Source organism: Mastigoproctus giganteus, chromosome 14, assembly GCF_048544385.1.
Source record: "Mastigoproctus giganteus isolate SK-2022 chromosome 14, ASM4854438v1, whole genome shotgun sequence".
NCBI lineage: Eukaryota > Metazoa > Arthropoda > Arachnida > Uropygi > Thelyphonidae > Mastigoproctus > Mastigoproctus giganteus.
Genome location: NC_143588.1, coordinates 122,947,941 through 122,971,700, shown reverse-complemented (window position 1 = coordinate 122,971,700; position 23,760 = coordinate 122,947,941). Strand labels below are relative to the sequence as shown.

Here is a 23,760-nt window from a genome sequence, read left to right as displayed (position 1 = left end):
ATGCCTTGGATCTACATAGACATGATTGTCAAAAATTGTGGTAATGCTATTGACACCTGATGTCATATGTTCAAAGTGGTAAGCAAGTTGTGGAATTTTGTGTGTTGCATTAAATTCCCTCTCCAAAGCCCTGCAGATAAAATGAATGGCATGCACAAGAGAAATTGAAATGCGAAAGGATACCGTATTAAAAAAAATAATAAAATAAACAGAACCTCATCCATGCAATGGTAGACAAAAAAAACTGTGTCACCTTACAAAAAGTAACGTTTGTAGTGAAATGTATAAGATAGTGTTTGATTACAGCCAAAGCAACAGTATTGCTTTGACTATAATCAAAGCAACGGTATTGTGCCAGATAACGCTTCTATTGCTATAGCCATTTCTATAAATACAACGTTGGAAGGGTATACACGTTTATTAGTATCCTGTTTTGTGGCAGTATAAGCATGGCTCCATATGTTCAGTTTAACATCAATAAAAAAAATGTAGCTGTTGCTCTGTCCCAGGAAGGGCTTTCTGCGCATGCTATCACTGATAACATAGGCTGCCACCAGTCAACAGTATCCCAGGTGCTGAAATTAAAGAGTGAAACTGATGGTGTGAAGAGAAGAGCTGGATCAGGCCATAAGAGAGTCACTATGCCTTCCGAAGATCAATATTTGAAACTGCTATGCCTTCGCAATCACCATGCTAGTGCTCTTGATCTAAAACTTCACTTTGAGATGGCCTCTAGTGTTGAAACAATTTTACAAACTCTCCAAAGACGGCTTTTGGAATGTGGTCTGCATGCCTATCGACCCAAGAAGAAGCCTTCATTGAACCAACAAATGAGGAAGAAGTCACTTGCTTGGGCCAAAAATGCATGTTTCGTGGACAAAAGAGCAATGGAACACATTCATCTTTTCTGATGAATCGAAATTCAGTCTGCATGGCTCGGATGGATAGTGATATGTCAGAAGACGAAAATCGGAGGCATGCCATCCTGACTGTGTAACAAGCAAAGGGGCAGGGGAAATTAAGTTTATTAACGGAACAGTGAATGCAGAAACCTACACTGCTATCTTGGAGGAGTGCCTGAAACCCGTTATTTGGGATCCACCACACATGTCCAAAACTGAATTTTTCAACAGGACTCAGCATCTTGCCACACAGCAAAATTGGTAAGTTTTATGCTCTTTAGATTAAATGAGTTTGTCTTCTTGTCTCATAAAGCCTAAAACATACTTACATGTTTGTATATAATGCTGGCATTACTGTGTTGGACTAGCCTGGCCACAGTCCTGATTTGAACCCTACTGAAATTTGCTGGGACATAATGCCGTTTAAAATTGCTCTTATAAAGCCAAGCTTGGTCCATGAGGTTGTCACACACACATTCTCTCAGATATGCCAGACAAGCTGTACTTGCTACCTGGGAGTCTAAAACGTTGATGGAACTGATATTCGGGTGACACTCAAGTCAATTGGACCCAATTTCGGCGAAGTCCGGACGGTCTGTGACAGCCAAATCCTCTACTTGCACCTTCACAATGGTGGGACTGTTAGTAATCCTGGGTATAACCTCCATGCACAAGTACATGGTGGGTGACCACCCAGGTGTGATCCAACGTAAGCAGGGTTCAAGGTGTGGTGCCCAAACCACATGGAGGAATGCCGCCCCTGTATGTTATCAGGCAGTACTAGGGGGTAGATGACTCCTCAACCAGTGCAATACCACTACTCTGCTTATTGGAGGCTTGAATGGTGGAACCTATGTTTAGTCTCTAGAGTTACGTTCCGGTCAACCCTTCCCCGTTTCTTCCATCATGCAGTATGATTGATGACTTTTGAGGTTATGATGAACATCGTAGCAAGATCCATTATTCCTTACATTTCGAGGGTACAGCTCTACAGTGTTCGCAGGCTGGCCGCTAGTTAGTACACTGGACCGAACCTATTGGTAACTCTCTAGGAAGCTTCCGGATCAGCTAGTGTATAATCTTGCTACCTCTACTCTGCCAGATAGTGACTCGAGGGAGTCCGACTAGTGTGTATGCGGGGGGCCGGACATTGTCGAGGCCACGTTATGTCAGGGATCTGGATATATTCTTACCATGTGTACGCCATATCCTAAAATTTCATTACTTCATAGAGCATGTCCCACCCACTTTTTCTTACTGTTGAATACACCATGAATTGTCAAACTAATAGAGCAAGCTTATCTGAGAAAAGATCTAAACCTCCCAAGCACTTCCTAATTCATTTCACAAATGTACATGGTCTCAGTTCTAATCTCAATGATGTCCATTTCCACTTGCAGTCTGACAAACCCCTTATACTTTTTCTGACAGAATCTCAGTTATTGGTTGATTCAACTGCTGCTCATCTCAGATGCCCAAATTATTCGCTGTATGATTCCTTTCACCTCAAAGGTGGTATTTGTGCATATATCCATTCTGATATTAGCTGTCAGAGACTTGGCAATTTGGAATCTGTCTACCTCATTGAAGATCTCTTTGATCTTCTCTGGCTTAAAATCTCTCTACCTCATTGTGTCAAATTCATTTGTTGTCTCTAGCGTTCTCCGAACTCCCCTAATCACTTGGAGCTCTTTCACTTCCTCTCTTGGCAACTTGACTTTCTCCAGTCCAACTTTCCTAATAGTTAGGTAATTTTCCTTGGTGATTTTAATGTTCACAACTCCACCTGGCTTCCGTTTTCTAGTCACACCGACCCAGCTTGTTGTGATGCTGAGGCTTTTGCAATTACTAATGACCTTGCACAGATTGTTCATTTACCTACAAGAATACCGGACAATCCTAATCATACAGCCAACATGCTTGATCTTTTTCTCAGAAACAACCCTTCTAAGTACATGGTTAAAGTGATAGGGCCTTATGTCCTTTAGGCACTTCAGATCACAACTTTTTGATTGTCTCTTCTCCAATGGAGTCTTTATTTCATGGCTATTCACAACTTCGTGTTGTTTGGCATTACAAGAATGCAAAATGGGAAGACCTGTGAGATTTCGTTTCCTTGGTCGGATTAATGTTTTAAAACTTCTGATGTCAACGTTTGCTCAGATCGTGTCAGTGAAATTATTCTTGCAGGAATGGAATCCTTTATCCCACACTCCACTTTAAAATCTCGTCCTTTATCTAAACCTTGGTTTTCCAATAAATGTGTTAAGGCTGTTCAAGAGAAGAATGTTGCATATCATAATTGGCTTGTTTCTAATTCTTCAGTATCATTTTCTGCCTACACCTAAGCTCGCAACAATTGTAAAGCAGTTATTAATCAGTCCAAACTAGATAAAGGTCTTCTAAACAAGGTTCCATCTTATGGTTTGCCAACTGTTTTTAGTAATTGGTTATCCAGTTTTCTCTCTGATCGCTCACTGAGGATGATGGTAGATGGCTCTCTGTCTTCTAACTTCTCCACTGATGCTGGTGTCCCCCAAGGTTCAGTTCTTTCCCCCACTCTTTTCCTCATGTATATTAATGACCTTCCATTCACTGGAAATCCTATCCATAGTTTTGCCGATGATAGCACATTGCATTCTACTTTCCATTTTGAGAAACCTTGCCCTGCTCAATCAGCTTCAACTTCTCGAAAATCTGCTACCAATTCCTTAAATGCTGATCTTCATGTAATTCTCCAGTGGGGAAAAGACAACTTAGTTGATTTCCACCCTTCTAAAACTCGCAAAAAGGATTCTTCTGCTCCTATGCTTATCTTTAGTGACACTCTGATTTCTTGGCAAAATGATATATCTCTTTTGGGGATTACCCTGACTTCTAATCTCTCTCTTGGCACAAGCACATTACAAATAATGCTTCCTCTGCATCTAAAAAACTTAGTTTTCTCTTTCGCTCTCGGCGTTACTTTTCTTCCAAACAGCTGCTCACTCTGTATAAATCGCAAATCCGCCCTATCATGGAATATTGTTATACACATCTGGGGTGGTGCCCCCGAAACCTCTCTCAGGCATCTTGATTCCATTCAGAAAAGGGCAATTAGGTTAATTAATGATTCATCTCTAACAGAGTTTCTCCACTTGCTGTCTCAATGACATACTGTTTCTGCTGCATGCCTCTTCTACAGATACTTCCACGAGCGGGAATTATAGAAGCCAATTCTTCTGATTTGGCTTCTATAATTCCCACTCTCTCTTTCAAAACAGTCCGAACACGTGCCACCACCAGCCAACTTCAATTTACTGTCCAACTTCAAACTCACAGAACCAACTTTTCATCTTCCTCATTTATTCATTCAACTACCATTTTCTGGAACAACCTTTCCTTCATACGTATTTCCTGAAAATTACAGTCTACAGAAGTTCAAGTCCAATGTCAACAAATATCTTCTTTCGTCTTCTCAACCTCCAACCCAAACACAGTACTAAGTACTATAGGTTCTGATACCTCTCGTGTTTGGGGTTTACATAAAAAAAAAAAAAAAAAAAAAAAATACATCGAAATTCTCTAAAATTTTCATAATAAGGAAGCACATCAGGGTCTGATGATGATTGAATAAAATGTAGATGTCATCCATGTGTTGTCTTATAACAGACAAACTTAGGATGAGGTGCAACTTATTCTTTGTCATCGTCATCATCGTCCTGTTGTTCCTCGTGAAGAACATTTTCTGCAATCTTTCCCTCAGAAAAAAATTTGATAGCCCGGATCACCATTTTCGAGCCATTGTTCCACATCATTCTCAGTTGCATTTTTGTTGCCAGCCATCAGAAGAGTGTCCCGAAAATTAGATGCTTAACTCCCTCAAAGTACATTTAGTTTCTATGTCATACAACTTCTTCAAAGCATTGGCCAAGGTAGTAATATTCATATCTTTCCATGCAGCTGCTAAGTTGAAGATAGCAGATCTGATGTTGTATGCATGTAAATTTTGCCTATGTTCTGGGGCCTCTTGTATCTTCTTCGTCTTCTGTTTCTTCCAAAATAACCATCACCTCTTCCAAAAACTTCTTCTTATACAACCTCTTACATGCAACTATTACACCCTGATCCATTGGCTGTATCAGTGAAGTAGTGTTAGGAGGCAGATAAGTTTAATTTAATTCTTCCATTTAATTCTCCCATTAGAAGGAATTTTTCAGCACATCTGTTAACGTCGCACATAAGACAGATGTGCTGTCTGATGTGTGACTGCTATCAGATATAGGCCTCCTTAGCCAGGTGGGCAAGAGCAGCAGTGCGTAGCACACGCTTCTTGATTAGACCGGGGTTCGAGCCCGTGACTACCAAATATGGAGGATGTTGAAAGGTCAGGGAATGACCACAGCATACCCCCGGAGCAATATGGCCTTAGGTACTAATGCTCCTAAAAACCAAAACAACAACAGCTATCAGATATAAAAATAGGTTCTAAATTTTTCCTTTAGGACAGAAATTTTTTGTCCGTTAAATCGAGGGCTTACTATATATGTATGGATATATTGGGCTTGCCTAGAATATGTATGTCCAAGGCCAGGGAAAAAAAGTAAATTAAAAAAGTAAAGCTTCACAAGGTTTCTTAATATATGAATAAGGAAACACGAATTTGTGAAAATGGTAATCCTACATATCTTTACAATAATCATGCATTTATAATAAAAATATCTATAGCATGAAACTTTTGTTATTGATTTTAACAGCAGAATATTTTCAAACATCAAAAGTGTACTGCTAATCTATTTCCAGATTACAAAGGATAAAACATGAAAAACGACAAAAGGATATGAAACGTAAACAGAAGTTATCGGAAAGCAGAAAGCACTTATCTAATATTAGGTAAGTCCACTCCCATTACTTGAACATAATTTAAATTATTTGATTTTAGGACAGTTCAGTTAATTATTTGCGGCAACAATTATTAAAAGAGAATTGCCAAGGCACACTGTTTTCCATGCTAAACTTGTTGTTTTTGACTTGCGCTAAAGCTTAAAATTTAGCATACTATTTAAGTATGTAAATAGTGTAGATAATTTTTATGCTTGTGGTGAATTGTCATTTGAATCACAGAAGCATCATCCCATTACTCCAATAATAATTTTTAAAAAAATTCACAACTATTTTGGCTGCAAGGTTGGGGACAAAGACAAAAAAAATTCACTTTTTTTGTGTCAGCAAATTGCAGCAAATGAAATGCTGGAAATTTCATTTGCTGTAATTCTAATCTCCACAGCTAGTTAAATCACAAGCCCCATCTTTTAATGTGCCCATGATATGGAGAGAGCCTTCAGATCATATAAAAGTCTGTTATTTTTGTATGGTATACTATCTCTTCAGCATGGGATTTCCAAGAAGAAAAATTGGACCTTAAGCTACCTGAATGTATCATCTGCCATTCATCCAGTACACCATGGAGAACAACTTCCTGTTGATGGCTAAGATAAATCACTTGAACTTTGCACATCAACAGATCCTGATTATACAAAGTGTACTAGGAAAGTTTTGCAATATGACGCAACAATGAATCACAGGAAGCTGCTTGTTGCTGCATGTTGAGACATGTTCATACGTGCATAGTAGCCGCTGCGCCAAGTCAATGGGCTCAGTTATTCATTAGTAGTGAGAGTGTAAAGTGCTTGCGATGGCATCGTGGTCACGAAATGAGATAAGGACAGTTTTGCGGTATAATTTCGTGCGTGGTTTAACCATAGACCAGTGCTTAGAAGAAATGACTCTTGCACTAGATGATGATTGTCCACATCGTACAACGATATTCAAGTGGTATAGAGAATTCCAAAGGGGAAATTTCACTCTGGAGGATTCTGAGAGGCTGGGAAGGCCACGAACGTCAGTTACGGAGGAAAACGTTACTGCTGTGAGGAAAATGCTTGACGAAAACAGGCGAGTGACCTACCAACAGATAGAGGATACTTTGGGCCTAAATGCGCCAGCAATTCGTTCAATTCTGCAAGATCATTTGCACGTGAAGAAACTTTGTTCTCTCTGGGTACCGCATCAACTGACTGAAGAGCAGATGACACGACGTGTGACTTGGTGCCGGGAGATGTTAAAAAAGTTTGATAAGGGACAATCTCGGTATGTGAACAACATCGTGACAGGTGACGAGACTTGGCTGTACTATTACGATCTGCCGACCAAGGTTCAAAACAAAGTTTGGGTCTTTGATGATGACTACACACCCGTAATTGTCAGAAAATCCCGATCTGTAAAGAAGAAAATGATAGCTGTATTTTTCAAATCGAGTGGAATTGTGGAACGTGCCGTTTTGGACACGCAGAAGACAGTCACAGCTAAGTGGTATACTGAACAATGCCTGCCTAAAGTCATTGGATCTATGAAGAACCTGCGGCCAAAGTCAAGAATGGACACCTGGTACCTCCATCACGATAATGCTGCAGCTCACAGCGCCAAAGCCTGCACCGAATATTTGACCACGACAGGACTGAAACTTCTCGAGCACCCTCCCTACAAGCCAGACCTTGCTCCCTGCGACTTTGCACTGTTCCCGCATGTGATAATGAAGCTAAAAGGGAGGCGGTTTCCCAGCGATGAGGACCTTCTACAGGCTTGGGACAACGAGTGTGCTTTACTCCCTAGTGAAACTTGGCAGAACTGGTTTAAAGATTGGTTTCGGAGGATGGAGAGGTGTATTGAATGTAGAGGAAATTACTTTGAAAAAATTAAATAAACAAAGCTGTATTGATTAAATAAACAAAACTTTCAAAGCTGTATTGATTAAATAAACAAAATTAAATAAACAAAAATTAATGTATTGATTAAATAAACAAAACTTTCCTAGTACCCTTTGTATCCTGAGTCAAAGGTCATCTGGATAGTACTTTCGGGTAAGGAAAGCGCATAGGATGATAGGTTTAATTTCCTTTTTTTTTTTTTTTTATTAATTATTATTATTTAGTTATTTATTTTATTTTATTTGGATTTTTTTTTTTTTTTTTTGGTGCAAGAAAGCCTATGGCTTTCTTGCACCAAAAAAAGTGCAAGAAAGTGCATGGTGCAAGAAAGCCTATGGCTTTCTTGCACCATGCGGCCGTTACTAATACTAATACTATTTCCAATTTACCCTCTGCCAAGCCACACAAAATTTGGTAAATCAATATCTCTGATAAGAGATAAATTTGGTAAATCAATAAGAGATATTGATTTACAAAAAAATAAGGCAGAACTTGTAGGTTTAAGGTTGCAACAGTGAAACTTTCAAGATAATGTTAGTATATGTATACTGGTGCTGCCAAAACAATTTCACCCAGGTTTTTAAAATGGAAAGTAATCCTCGCTGCATTGACATCAATGGTTTAATGGACTCATTTAACATTGACCACAACTGCAATTGCAGAATAGATTTTTCGAGGGTCTTGTCTAACCAGTCTGATAGGTTACTGTGATGCAGTGACCTATCAGATTGGTTAGGAGGAACTGAATGCAAAAAATTATTTTGACATTATATACAGGGTGTTTCAGTTAAACGTTTCAGAACTTCTAAGAGGGGTAGGGTACATCCTGACAACTTGAAATCATATAGCAATGTGGGGTCGGAAATGCTTTCCTGAAGCGGTATTGTACACAGAAGTCGTCGTGCGATGTTGTGCAGCACAGATTCGATTTTCAGTCAGTGTATGGGCCGGTATTATGGGAGATCACCTCATCGGACCTTACCTGTTACCGTGTCGTCTAACCGGACCTATCTACTTGATCTTTCTGCAGCAAGTATTGCCACAACTTTTGAGAGATGAACAGATTTCTGCATCGACGCAACAGACAATGTGGTTCCAACACGATGGAGCCCCTGCCCATTATAGCGGAGATGTTCGTAACTACCTGGATGTCACATTTGGTCAACAGTGGATCGGACGTGGTGGTCCCGTGCGTTGGCCTGCTCGGTCACCCGACCTATCATGTCTTGATTTTTATTTCTGGGGTCATATGAAATCACTAGTTTATGACACTCCTGTTGACAATGCTGAGGAGCTGGTTGCAAGAATCGCAGTAGCTGCCGAAGAAATTCGCCTGGAGTATTCCAGAATGTTCGGATGTCCATGCGTCGGAGATGTGAGGCGTGCATTGTAGCCCGTGGAAGAAACTTCGAACACTTACTTTAATCCATGTACCTTTTGCTTCTTTTCATGTATTATTAAAACGATTTCTCACTTACGGTCTCTTTTCTTTATGGTGCTTCTGTGTACAACACCGCTTCAGGAAAGCATTTCCGACCCCACATTGCTATATGATTTCGAGTTGTCAGGATGTACCCTACCCCTCTTAGAAGTTCTGAAACGTTTAACTGAAACACCCTGTATATAGATTTCAGGGAAGGATTTTGATACTGTTACACTAAAGACTGCTGTACAAACTCTGGAGCAATGTGACATTAAGGGCAAGTTACTGCTATTTATAAAGGGATGGTTAAGTGAAAGAAGAAAGTGAGTAGTTATCAGTAGGCACTGCTCTTCATTTGTAGACTAATGTTATTAGAGGAGTTCCCCAAAGTTCATTGTTGGGTCCATTGTTGTTTGCAGCATTTATCAATGCTATTGATGAAGGTATATCAGGCTTAATATCTAAATTTGCAGATGATACAAAAGTTGGCAGGATGCTTAACGACAGTCATCAGGATGAGCTACTGCAACAAGATCTGAGAATATTGGCTCAGTGAGCTGAGAAATGGCAGTTGAAGCTTAGCTTTGATAAATGCAAGGTATTACATGTGGCTAGCAGTAATTCCAGATTAACTAAACTGTATGGTACACTCAGGGTAGTGGACAATGAAACCGGGAGGAATGTGCAGTCAGACATGAAATTGTCTGAGCAGTGCAGACGTGCAACCAGGACAGCTCGCGTTTCATCAGTGATATACAGAAACTTTGCTGGTAAAGTTAAGGAGCTGATTATCCCTTTGTATAAGGCCATGGTTAGGCTGCATCTTGAGTACTATATACAAGTCTAGAGGCCTCACTTTAGGAAGAATATATATCTGCTGGAAAAGGTGCAGAGAAGGGCAAACAAAAGGGTGCTCTTACCTAGAAAGGCTTCAATTCTGCAGATTGCAGAGTCTCGAGACCAGGCACCTGCAGGGAGATATGATTGAAGTGTTTTTAAAGCCTTGAGTGAATTGAGTTATCTTCCACTTGGTGAGACTACGCACATGAGGGAGCATAAATTCAAGTTGAGGAAGGAAGGTTAGAGGATAGATGTGCAGAAGTTTGCTTTCAGCCAGCAGGTGGTTGATTGTTGGAACAGGCTTCCATCTGTTGTTTTTGTGGAAGTGGATGGGTTGAATAAATTTGAGGGAGAACTAAACAAATTCTTGGGGAGTACAATTGAGGGAAATGTGGGGTGTTTGTTTTTTTTTTTTTTTTTTTGTTTTTTTTTTCGATAATGCTATATAAGTTTGCTTTCTTGCATCATATGCCATTACTTCTACAAGACTGGAGATTCTTCTGAATTGAGTTTAAAAGCAGTGCTTCTACATAATGGCAATAAACTATCATCAAGAAAGCGAGTGATTATTGACACTGCTCATCGTCGATTAACGTGATTAGTTAGGTCCTCCAGGGTTCACTTCTCGGCCCATTGTTGTTTTCTGTATTTATTAAGGATATTGATAAACATGTATCAGGTGTGATGTCTAAGTTTGCAGATGATGGATTGGCAGGGTGATTATGACAGTAATCAAGGTAAGCTGCTTCAACAAAATCTAAACAAACAAAACAAAATGTCAATTGAAGTTTAATTGATAAATGCAAGGTACTGAATGTTATTCTAGAATTACTGGGTAGCAGTTGTCCATGAATAACTTATCAACCGTGTGGTACTATACTGAAGGCATTTGAAAGGGACCCAAGGGTAATTGTGCAGTCAGATATATAATTCTATAAGCCAGGGTTTCCCGAAGTGTGGGCTACGAAAAGAAAATACCGGTCCGCAAACAAATTATTTGAAATATACCTACATAAAACTTTCGGCAAATTTCCTTTCCTAAAATATATCTATTTTATGTAAACTTTTGTTAATAAACAAAGAATTGAATTGCCTATCTTTTATTTATATTTACTGATGTTCATGAATATATAATTGCATTATTAATGGTGTGTTAAATGCCCTAATGGTAGTGTCATTATTTCCTAATCCTATGAGTATAACTATTTAAAATACATTAATTTATAGATATAGGTGGACCGCAGAAAAAAAAAATCTACAAACACCGGTCAGTGTTTGAAAAAGTTTGGGAAACCCTGCTATAAGCAATGCAGACGAGCTACCAGAACAGCTTATGGAATTTAGCATTAGTAGAGGCATATGATGCAGGAAAGCAAGCTTATGTGGCATCAGTCAAAAAAAAAAAACTCTCCCATTTCACCCGTCCGTTCGTTCAGCTCAGCCTTAAATTTATTTACGCTATCAACTTCCACAACAAGGGATGGAAGTCTGTTCCACCAACCAACTACCTGCTGGCTAAAGGCAAACTTCCGCACATCTATCCTACATCTGTCTTTCCTCAATTTGAATTTATGCTCTCTCAGGTGAGTATTCTGAGCAAGAGGAAGAATCCCATCAGCATTGAGCATGCTCAAACCATTCAAGGCTTTATACACCTCAATCAGATCACCTCGCAAGTGCCTGGTCTCCAGAAACTGTAATCCGCAAAACTTAAGCCTTTCTTCATCAGAGCAACCCTTTGTTCCATTCACTAATCTTGTTGCCCTTATCTCTACTCGTTCCAACAGCTCTACATCCTTCTTAAAATGAGGCCTCCAGACCTGTATACAGTACTCAAGGTGTGGCCTGACCATTGCCTTATACAGGGGGATAATCACCTCCTTATCCCTGCTAGAAAAATTTTTTTTATATCATTGACAATACCCCAAGAGCGACTTTTGCAGACCATCTGCACTGCTCAGAAAGCTTCATATCTGCCTGCACAATTACCCCCAGGTCTTTTTCGTTCTCTATCACTGTCAGTGTAGTACCACAGATTTGATACGTTACTCTAGGGTTACTGCTTCCCATATGTAGTACTTTACATTTGTCAATGTTAAACTACATTTGCCACCTCTCAGCCCATCTGCTCAACTTTTCTAAATCCTGTTGCAGCAGCGTACTGTCATTAGCATCCTTAACAACCCTGCCAAACTTCGTATTGTCTGCAAACTTGGACATTAAGCTGGACATACCATCATCACTGTCTTTTATAAATACAGAAAACAATCGACCCAACACTGAACCCTGAGGGACACCACTAATAACATTAGTCCATGAAGAGCAGTGTCCATCGATTACCACTCTGTCCTCTCAACCATCCCCTTATCCATAGCAGCAATTTGCCTCCTATGCCACACTGCTCTAATTTTTTCAGCAGTCTTCCATGTGCAACAGTATCAAAAGCCTTTCTAAGATCCAAATATATGATATCAAAGTTATTCCCTGCATCCAGTTCCTTTGTGACCACATCATAATATTCAATAGAATTGGTCAGGCAAAACTTTCCCTTCACAAAACCATGATGTGTCCGAGCTGTAACTGAAGTCTTGTCTAGATGATCCTGTAGTGCTTCTTTAACCAGTGCCTCCATTAATTTTCCTGGAACAAAAATTAAACTAACAAGTCTATAATTATTTGGTCCTTGAGGTTGTCACAGACATTCTCTCAGATAGGCCAGACAAGCTGTACTTGCTACCTGGGAGTATAAAACGCTGATGGAACTGATATTTGGATGACACTCAAGTCAAGTGGACCCAATTTCGGCGAAGTCCGGACGGTCTGTGATAGCCAAACCCTCTGCTTGAACCTTCACGATGGTGGGACTGTTAGTGATCCTGGGTATAATCTCCATGCACAAGTACATGGTGGGTGAACACCCAGGTGTGAGCCAACATAACCAGGGGTTGAGGTGTGACGCCCAAACCACATTGAGGAACGCCGCAACTCTATGTTACCAGGCAGTACTAGGTGGTAGATGACTCATCAACCGGTGAAATACGACCACTTTGCTTATTGGAGGCTTGAAGTGGTGGAACCCATGTTTACTCTCTAGAGCTGAGTTCCGGTCAACCCTTCCCTATCTCTTCCATCATGCAGTATGATTGATGACTTTTGAGGTTATGATGAACGTCGTGGCGAGATCCAATATTCCTTACATTTCGAGGGTACCGGACCGAACCTATTGGTAACCCTCTAGGAGGCTTCCGGATCAGCTATTGTATAATTTTGCTACCTCTGCTCTGCCAGATAGTGACTGGAGGGAGTCCGACTAGTGTGTATGCGGAGAGAATTGTCGAGGCCATGTTATGTCTAGGATCTGGGTATATTCTTACCACGTGTGCACCATATCCAAAAATTCATTACTTCATACAGCATGTCCCACCTAATTTTTCTTATTATTGAATACACCATGAATTGTCAAACTAATAGAGCAAGCTTATCTGTGAAAAGATCTAAACCCCCAAGCACTTTCTAATTCATTTCACAAATATATGTGGTCTCAGTTCTAATCTCAGCGATATCCATTTCCACTTGCAGTCTGCCAAACCCCCATGTACTTTTTCTGACAGAATCTCAGTTATCGGTTGATTCAACTACTGCTCATCTCAGATGTCCAAATTACTTGCTGTATGATTCCTTTCACCTCAAAGGTGGTACTTGTGCATATGTCCATTCTGATATTCCCTGTCACAGACTTGGCAATTTGGAATCTCCTCTCTTTGATCTTCTCTGGCTTAAAATCTCTCTACCTCGTGTCAAATTCATATGTTGTCTCTACTGTTCTCCCATCTCCACTAATCACTTGGAGCTCTTTGACTTCCTCTCTTTGCAACTTGACTTTCTCCAGTTCAACTTTCCTAAGAGTGAGGTAATTTTCCTTGGTGATTTTAATGTTCACAACTCGAGTTGGCTTCCATTTTCTAGTCACACCGATCCAGCTGGTCGAGATTCTGAGGCTTTTGCAATTACTAATGATCTTGCACAGATTGTTCATTTACTTACCAGAATACCGGACAATCCTAATCATACAGCCAATACGCTTGATCTTTTTCTCACAAACAACCCTTCTAAGTACACGGTCGAAGTGAGAGGTCCTTTAGGCACTTCAGATCACAACTTGGTGATTGTCTCTTCTCCAATGGAACCTCTATCTCATGGCTATTCCCAACGTTCTGTTGTTTGGGGTTACAAAAATGCAAAATGGGATGACCTGCAAGACGTCTTTTCCTTGGTCGGATTACTGTTTCAAAAGTTCTGATGTCAACGTTTGCTCAAATTGTGTCAGTGAAATTATTCTTGCAGGAATGGAATCCTTTATCTGTTCAAGAGAAGAATGTTGCATATCGTAATTGGCTTGTTTCTAATTCTTCAGTTTCATTTTCTGCCTACACCAAAGCTCGCAACAATTGTAAAGCAGCTATTAACCAGTCCAAACTAGAGTTTGAACAGGCTAAGTGTAGAAAACTTGCTTCTTGCCCTAATGGTAGCCGAGCATTCTGGTCTCTTGCCAAAGCTATTGGCCGCAACTTTTCCCTATCTCTGCTCCCACCTCTGTCCAAACCAGGTGGTTCTGTTGTCACTTCAGTCAAGGATAAAGCTGACCTGCTAGCATCCCGTTTTTCTTCAAACTCATGTATTAATGATCTTGAAAAAACACCTCCCACCATTCCCAACACGCTCCATTCAATGGCTCATGTGGTCTTCACTCAAAAGGATATCAGAAGGATTTTGATGAATTTTGATGCTAAGAAAGCTCCAGGTCCTGATGGTATTTCTCCACTTGTTCTCAAAACCTGAACTTACTCGTATTCTTTGCCGCCTTTTTTCACTTTTTTTCCAAAGGTGTTTTTCGTTCTACTTGGAAATTTGCTCATATCCAGCCAGTTCCTAAAAAGGGTGACAAATCCCTCCCATCCAATTATTGTCCCATTGCAATTACTCCTACTCTTTGTAAAGTAATAGAGAAATCAATTAACCGCCAACTCTTAAACTACCTAGAAACCTTTTGTCTGATCAACGATCGCAGTATGGATTTCGTCAGTGTCGATCCACTTGCGATATTCTGGATTATGTTACCCATTTATGGACTAATTCAATGGAGAGGTTCGGTGAAACACAGCTCTTGACATCTCAAAGGCTTTTGTTCATGTTTGGCATAAAGGTCTTCTAAACAAGCTTCAATCTTATGGTTTGCCAACTGTTTTTAGTAATTGGTTATCCAGTTTTCTCGGATCGCTCACTGAGGGTGATGGTAGATAGTTCTCTGTCTTCTAACTTCTCCACTAATGCCGGTTTTCCCCGAAGGTTCAGGTCTTTCCCCCCATTCTTTTTCTCTTGTATATTAATGACATTCTTCCATTGACTGGAAATCCTATCCATAGTTTTGCCGATGATAGCACATTGCATTCCACTTTCCATTTTGAGAAACCTTGTCCTGCTCAATCAGCTTCAACTTCTCGAAAATCTGCAACAAATTCCTTAAATGCTCACTGCCAGAATTTAATTCATCTCAGGCATTCCCCTCCCTGAATAACTCCTCATGTATGAATTTAGTTACTCATCTTCAGATAATTCTCCAATGGGGCAAAGACAACTTATTTGATTTTAACCCTTCTAAAACTCAGTCTTGTTTTATATCTCACAAAAAAGCATTCTTCTGCTCTTATGCTTATCTTTAGTGACACTCCGATTTCTAGGCAAAATGATATATCTCTTTTGGGGATTACCCTGACTTCTAATCTCTCATAGCACAAGCACATTACAAATATTGCTTCCTCTGCATCTAAAAAACTTGGTTTTCTCTTTCGCTGTCGGCGTTACTTTTCTTCCAAACAGCTGCTCACTCTGTGTAAATTGCAAATCTGGGCTGCCATGGAATATTGTTCCCACGTCTGGGGTGGTGCCCCCAAAACCTCTCAGGCTTTTTGATTACATTCAGAAGAAGGCAGTTAGGTTAATTAATGATTCATCTCTAACAGAGTCTCTCCACTCGCTTTCTCATAGACGTACTGTTTCTTCTGCATGCCTCTTCTACAGATACTTCCGTGGGCACTGTTCTTCTGAATTGGCTTCTATTATTCCCGCTCTTTCTTTCAAAACAGTCCGAACATGTGCCGCTCCCAGCCGACATCCATTTACTGTCCAACTTCAAATCCATAGAACCAACTTTTCATCTTCCTCATTTATTCATTCAACTGCCATTTTCTGGAATAACCTTCCTTCATACATATTTCCTGAAAATTACAGTCTACAGAAGTTCAAGTCCAATGTCAACAAATATCTTTCATTTTCTCAACCTCCAACTCAAGCACAGTACTAAGAACTATAGGTTCTAACACCTGTCGTGTTTGGGGTTTACATAAAAAATTTAAAAAAATTGTGTCGCCCTTGGATCCTCCTTTGTAAATTGGAGTGAATTGCACAACTCCAGTCCATGGGTACCTTCCCTGAGTCCAAAGAAGCTCTCATAATTATGGCTAAAGGTTTGCTTGCTTCCTTTGCTGCCTCCTTTAATATAACTGGATAGATCCCATCCACCCTGGGTGTCTTTTTTATGTTTATCTTCAACAATTTCTCCTCCACTTTCCTCTCAGTTATTACAAAATCATCTAGCTCACTGCCAGAATTTAATTCACCTCAGGCATTCCCCTCCCTGAATAACTCCTCATGTATGAATTTAGTTACTCATTTAGTTTGTTAGCCACCTGAGTAGGATCACCAGTTGAACCATCAAAATCCAGTGGACCAATCTGATAATGTAAACTCTAGAAGGACCCTTCTAGAGTTTACATAGGTAAAGAACTCTTTGCTGTTTTTCTTTGCATCCTTTGCCAAAGATTTCTCATAATCTGCCTTCGCCCGCCTAATCTCCTTCGTGACTTTTTTTTTTTTTTTTTTTTTTTCTATGTGAACCCCAAACAAGAGAGGTATTAGAACCTATAGTACTTAGTACCGTGCTTGGGTTGGAGGTTGAGAAGACGAAAGAAGATATTTGTTGACATTGGACTTGAACTTCTGTAGACTGTAATTTTCAGGAAATATGTATGAAGGAAGGTTATTCCAGAAAATGGCAGTTGAATGAATAAATGAGGAAGATGAAAAGTTGGTTCTATGGATTTGAAGTTGGACAGTAAATGGATGTCGGCTGGGAGCGGCACATGTTCGGACTGTTTTGAAAGAAAGAGCGGGAATAATAGAAGCCAATTCAGAAGAACAGTGCCCACGGAAGTATCTGTAGAAGAGGCATGCAGAAGAAACAGTACGTCTATGAGAAAGCGAGTGGAGAGACTCTGTTAGAGATGAATCATTAATTAACCTAACTGCCTTCTTCTGAATGTAATCAAAAAGCCTGAGAGGTTTTGGGGGCACCACCCCAGACATGGGAACAATATTCCATGGCAGCCCAGATTTGCAATTTACACAGAGTGAGCAGCTGTTTGGAAGAAAAGTAACGCCGACAGCGAAAGAGAAAACCAAGTTTTTTAGATGCAGAGGAAGCAATATTTGTAATGTGCTTGTGCTATGAGTGATTAGAAGTCAGGGTAATCCCCAAAAGAGATATATCATTTTGCCTAGAAATCGGAGTGTCACTAAAGATAAGCATAGGAGCAGAAGAATCCTTTTTGCGAGATATAAGACAAGACTGAGTTTTAGAAGGGTTGAAATCAACTAAGTTCTCTTTGGCCCACAGGAGAATTACCTGAAGATCAGCATTTAAGGAATTGGTAGCAGATTTTCGAGAAGTTGAAGCTAATTGAGCAGGACAAGGTTTCTCAAAATGGAAAGTGGAATGCAATGTGCTATCATCAAAAAAACTATGGATATGATTTCCAGTCAATGGAAGAAGGTCATTAATATACAAGAGGAAAAGAGTGGGGGGAAAGAACTGAACCTTGGGGGATACCGGCATTAATGGAGTAGTTAGAAGACAGAGAGCCATCTACCATCACCCTCGGTGTGCGATTAGAGAGAAAACTGGATAACCAATTACTAAAAACAGTTGGCAAACCATAAGATGGAAGCTTGTTTAGAATACCTTTATGCCAAACATGATCAAAAGCCTTTGAGATGTCAAGAGCAACTACTTTTGTTTCACCGAACCTTTCCATTGAATTAGTCCATAAATGAGTAACATAAGCCAGAATATCACCAGTGGATCGACACTGACGGAATCCATACTGGCAATCATTTATCAGACGGAAGGTTTCGAGGTAGTTTAAGAGTTGGCGGTTAATTGATTTCTCCATTACTTTAGAAAGAGTAGAAGTAATTGCAATGGGACGATAACTGTTTGGAAGGGATTTAGAGAGTGGTAATCAATGGACACTGCTCATCGTGGACTGATGTTATTAGTGGAGTCCCTCAGGGCTCAGTGTTGGGTCCATTATTGTTTTCTGTATTTATAAATGATATTGATGATGGTATATCAGGCTTAATGTCCAAGTTTGCAGACGATACAAAGGTTGGCAGGGTTGTCAAGGACACTACTGACACTATGCTGCTGCAACAGGATCTGGAAAGGTTGAGCAGATGGGCTGAGAAGTGGCAAATGAAGTTTAACATTGACAAATGTAAAGTACTACACATGGGAAACAGCAACCCCAGAGCAACGTATCAACTCTGTGGTACAACACTGACAGTGGTAGAGAATGAAAGGGACTTGGGGGGTGGTTGTGCAGGCAGATATGAAGTTCTCTGAGCAGTGCAGACGGGCTGCAAGAGTAGCTCATGGAGTATTGTCAATGATATACAGGAATTTTTCCAGCAGGGATAAGGAGGTGATTATTCCATTGTATAAGGCAATGGTCAGGCCACACCTAGAGTACTGTATACAGGTCTGGAGGCCTCATTTCAAGAAGGATGTAGAGCTGCTGGAACGAGTACAGAGAAGGGCAACAAGATTAGTGAATGGAACAAAGGGGTGCTCTTACGAAGAAAGGCTTAAGTTTTGCAAATTACAGTGTCTGGAGACTAGGCACCAGCGAGGTGATCTGATAGAGGTGTATAAAGCCTTGAATGGTTTAAGCATGCTCAATGCTGATGGGATTCTTCCTCTAGCTCAGAAAAATCACCTGAGAGGGCATAAATTCAAATTGAGGAAAGACAGATGTAGGATAGACGTGCGGAAATTTGCCTTTAGCCAGCGGGTGGTTGGTTGGTGGAACAGACTTCCATCCCTTGTGGTGGAGGTTCATAGCCTAAATAAGTTTAAGGCTCAGCTGGACAGGTATTTTGAACGAACAGAGGGGTGAAGTGGAAGTGGTTTTTTTTTTTTTTTTGGCTGATGCTGCATAAGCTTGCTTTCTTGCATCAAATGCCTCTACTAATGCTAATGCTAAAAACTAACTCAAAACTAATTTGTCACCCTTTTTAGGAACTGGCTAGATATGAGCAAATTTCCAAGCAGAAGGAAAAACACCTTTGGAATAAGAAAGTGAAAAAAGGGGGCAAAGAATAGGAGTAAGTTCATGAGCACAGGTTTTGAGAACAAGTGGAAAAATACCATCAGTACCTGGATCTTTCTTAGCATCAAGATTCATCAAAATCCTTCTGATATTCTTTTGACGGAAGACCACAGGAGGCATTGAATGGACAGTGTTGGGAATGGTGGGAGGTGTTTTACCAAGATCATTAATACATGAGCTGGAAGAAAAATGGGATGCTAGAAGGTCAGCTTTATCCTTGGCTGAAGTGACAACAGAACCATCTGGTTTGGACAGAGGTGGGAGCAGAGATGGGCAAAGGTTGCGGCCAATAGCTTTGGCCGCAACTTTTGCCCATCTCACGACTTGGTTACAACCAGCTTATATCTATCATAGGCTTCCATTTCACCCATTAATTTTTATGTATCCCATGTGTTTTTCTTCTCTGTCATACGTCTCATTGGTTCATCTGACATCAATTTAGGCTTAAACCTTGAACAATATTTCTTAGTTGGTATGTAAAGCCTAGTAGCTTCCAAGATAAATTCTTTGAATGCTTCCCATTTTGAATTTGCTGTTGGTAACATCATCAGTTGGTCCCAATGTATAGAATTTAAATACTGTCTCAGACCACCGTAGTCGCCTTTACGAAAGCAAAAATGGCTTTACCCCTGATGGTAGTTACCGCTCTGAGTATATCCCACCTCAGTACACTGTTATCACTGCCACCTAGTGGTTCCTTTATCTGCAGATTCTTAATGCATGAAGAATCACTACTGATAATCAGATCAAGAGTATTACTCCCTCTAGTTGCCTCCCAAACATGCTGATGTAGAAAACAACCATCCAATAAATCCACAAAAGCCTTGCTAGTGTGTTGATTCCCCCATTATAAGACTCTCTGATTTACTGGCCCACTCTATATTCCTGTACAGTTTCTTATTATACTCATCAGAGTTATTAGGCCTATAGCACACTCCTACTTTCAATTTTGATCTCCCAATGCTTATGTAACACCAAACTGACTCGACACTGCACTGTTCAGCCAAGTCGACTGGCTTCACTTCCTTGGATTTTGTGTGTTTCTTAACTAATAGCATAACTCCTCCTCCTTTCCTATCCTGTCTATCCTTCCTGTACATATTGTACTCCCCAAATTCCAGTTTTGCATTCCTTATATCTGTGTGACACCGCGTCTCTGATATTCCAATAATATCTGCCTTTGATATTTCTAGCGATACCTCAAATTCATCAGATTTATTTACCAAACTCCTAGCATTGATATACGTCCTTTCTTGGGAACAGGTGCATGTACCTATTCTTAGCTACCCTAACACAACCCATGTGTTTACTTGTACCACAGTGACTCCCAGCAGTCTCTGAAATACCCTGCATCTTGTTTTCCAGGCTGCTGCTGATTCCAATAGAAGCAGTGCAAGAATCACTTTCACCTCTGCCAGTGGCTACTGTTAATCTATTAGTCATTGTATCCCGCCCCCTAAGCTAGCAGTTTTCTGACCCACCTAACACTGCCTCAGTAGCATTAGCAAACATTCCTGCACCCTATCTCTCCTGTTAACAAGTACAGATGAGGCTGTAAAAATCTACCCTGTAACTTGCATAATCTTTCCAGGGCAGAATTGATCGACAAGGCTCTCATCATATTCTCCCTCCTGTCGTGTCTGGGCAGAATTGCAGACCCTTTCAAATTCAACCCTAATTCACGACTTTTTTTCAACAGTGACCTGTACTTGTTAAGTAATTCCTCCAGTCTCCTACTCTTAATATCATTAGTGCCAACGTGTACAACAATATCACCTTTTGTGCCCTTTAAAGATTATATCTGCACGTCATCAACTTTTGCCTCTGGCAGACATACCCTGGTCCTGTTCCACCTATCCTTTTTACAAACCATGTTTCCCGTTTCCCTGACAATAGTCACCAACAACTACTAGTCCCTGTGGGACCAGCGCACTCTGCCTTGAGGGTTGCCACTGTGTTGCGTGATGATCATGTAAGGTCTAGCATTAGTCATATCCCCCCCCTAAGCTAGCAGTTTTCTGACCCACCTAACACTGCTCAATAGAATTAGCAAACATTCTTGCACAACATGTAAGGTCTAGCATTGATGTGGGCAGTGAGAACTTGATGGGCCCCTCAATTTAGATCTTTCAAGCTCTCATATAGGCCCAAAACAAAATTTTGTCTATAATATACAGGAACCTTTCTAGCAGGTACAAGGAAGTAGCCTAACCACCTTTTATACAATTCCTGTTTTATAAGGAGTGGTTAGGCCGCAACTTCAGTACTGCATAGAGACCTCATTTTATGAAGGATGTAGGGCAGAGCCGTTTGGAGAGAAGGCAACAAAATCGAAAGGAGTGAAAGGGTAAGGTGGTTTTACCCAGACATGCTTCAGTTCTGTATTACAGGGTTTTGAGACTAGGCATCTCTGAGGTGATTGAAGTTTAAGGCTTTGAGTGGATTGACCAAGCTCAATGATAATGGCATTCTTGCTCAGGCTTCACAAATAAGGGGGGGGGGATGTAACTTCCAATTTGGGAAGGATAGTTGTTGGATAGATGCTAGCAGACTGTAGAAACAAACTTCTATCTGGTGTTGTGAAGGTGGGCAGTTTAAATAAATTCAAACAAGAACTAGACAAATTATTGGAGGAACGGACAAGTAATGTGGATGGTTATATTTTTGTTTGATGCTTTGTAAACTTGCTTCCTTGCATCATATGCCACTAATAACAATAATAAGGATGCAGTTAACCCACTGGTTATGTCACACAAGCAATATCATGAACCTGAGTTTGAACCCCCCCCTTCCCCATGGTTAAAGTGATGGCTGAGGCTGTGAGTGGGGCCATCTGGTGTCGCTCAAAATATCTACCACCCACCCTGGATGCAAAAGCTGAAGCAAAACTGGTCCACCTCTATAGCTGGATGAAGATGAGAAGTAGAAATATTGGATTACTGCAACGGTGTTGCACAGGATCAAGTCACCATTGTTGAGGCCTAAGACAGAGGGATTGATTTGCAAAGTTGGAGACAGGCTCCCGCAGACAACAGTGGAGCAATTTGCACTGTCTTCTGTATGACTACCACGGCTTAAGGGCAAGGCCACCAAGAAAGGAAGGAAGGAGAAGCAAACACATAAAGATACCATCAAAATGATTATGTTCATCATGCAAGGGGGGGGGGGTAGAAACAGATGTGACAATGAATGATTTGAAACTAAACAAGTGGTTGGCATGATTCTAAACTGTTCAGATCACTGAACAGCAAATAGCAGACGCAGAGGGATTATGGGCACAACCAAACCAGAACTGGAGTAGGAATGCCAATTACAAAAACTTCAAACTGGAGCAGCTGAAGTAGAAACAGCCACGGTTGCATTATTCAGAATTGAAGAAGAGTGGAAGAAGGTGCTAGCAGAATCTGAGGGCATGGACCCCTCAAAGCCACAGCATACCCAAAGCAGTGACCCAACAGAAACTTGTGGCAAGTCACAGACTACCTCAATCAGAGGTAGTCTGTGACTCAACAAAAACAAACATTAGACATCATCTACAAAGCCATTTACTGTACCACTGTAGCAGCCACCAGGATGAATGAAACCACACACTACAGAACACAAAACTCGAAGACAAAGAACCACCAGCCTGGAAAAGGAGGCTACAGCACAAGATAAACTACCAGTGAAGATAGGCCAACTGACCAGTACAACAGAGTAACAGAAGTAAGAAATGTATCTGAAATGTATACACCCTGCATATATTACCTAATCTGTTTAGTTAAAATACATTTTTTCTTATGTATAAATTAATTGTGATGTTCATTCTTTAATCTACTTTTTTAAATTTACTACTTTGTATTGTCCACTTCCGTGTCCCTGTCTTGCATTCTGATTGTATATAACACTATTCTTGAAGTGCATGCAATCTCATAATTCCAACCCACATCATAAACTATACCAACAACTCCCTAAGTGACTGCTCTAAAGAATGAATCTCCACTTGGTTACCCTATTTTTGCCAATTCATATCCCAGTTAATCCAACTTTTAAGCCTCTGAGAGTAGGTAAGTTTTGAATTAGAGAGTATACTGGTATCCCAGTATGGCTTGAATCATGGGAACAATTTACTTGATAAACCAGCTTCTATGTGTACTCCAAATGTAAATAAAATTTGCTTCCAAAATCAAGTAGGCATTTGACAGACATAATTCAGACTAAGTTACTACAGATTAAACAAACACCAACAATACTTAATGCAGTGTTGTTCACTACATTACCCCATTCCCCTTCCTGTCAAAGCATTCATTTTACTGTCGTCTACACTATGGGAGAGAGGGAGAGGTATGGATCATGCATCGCAT

The 23,760-nt window shown here is 40.4% G+C and overlaps 1 protein-coding gene across 4 annotated transcripts in view; it reads left to right on the top strand.

The window, feature by feature from the left end:
- LOC150075706 (CCR4-NOT transcription complex subunit 4-like) overlaps nt 1-23,760 on the top strand; it is a 494,519-nt gene that overhangs the window by 134,764 nt on the left and 335,995 nt on the right. For all 4 annotated transcript variants that reach the window (XM_090388673.1, XM_090388675.1, XM_090388674.1 and 1 more), the window contains exon 6: nt 5,685-5,774. In XM_090388673.1, the coding sequence (XP_090244799.1) occupies nt 5,685-5,774 (90 nt within the window). The remainder of the gene's footprint in view (nt 1-5,684; nt 5,775-23,760) is intronic.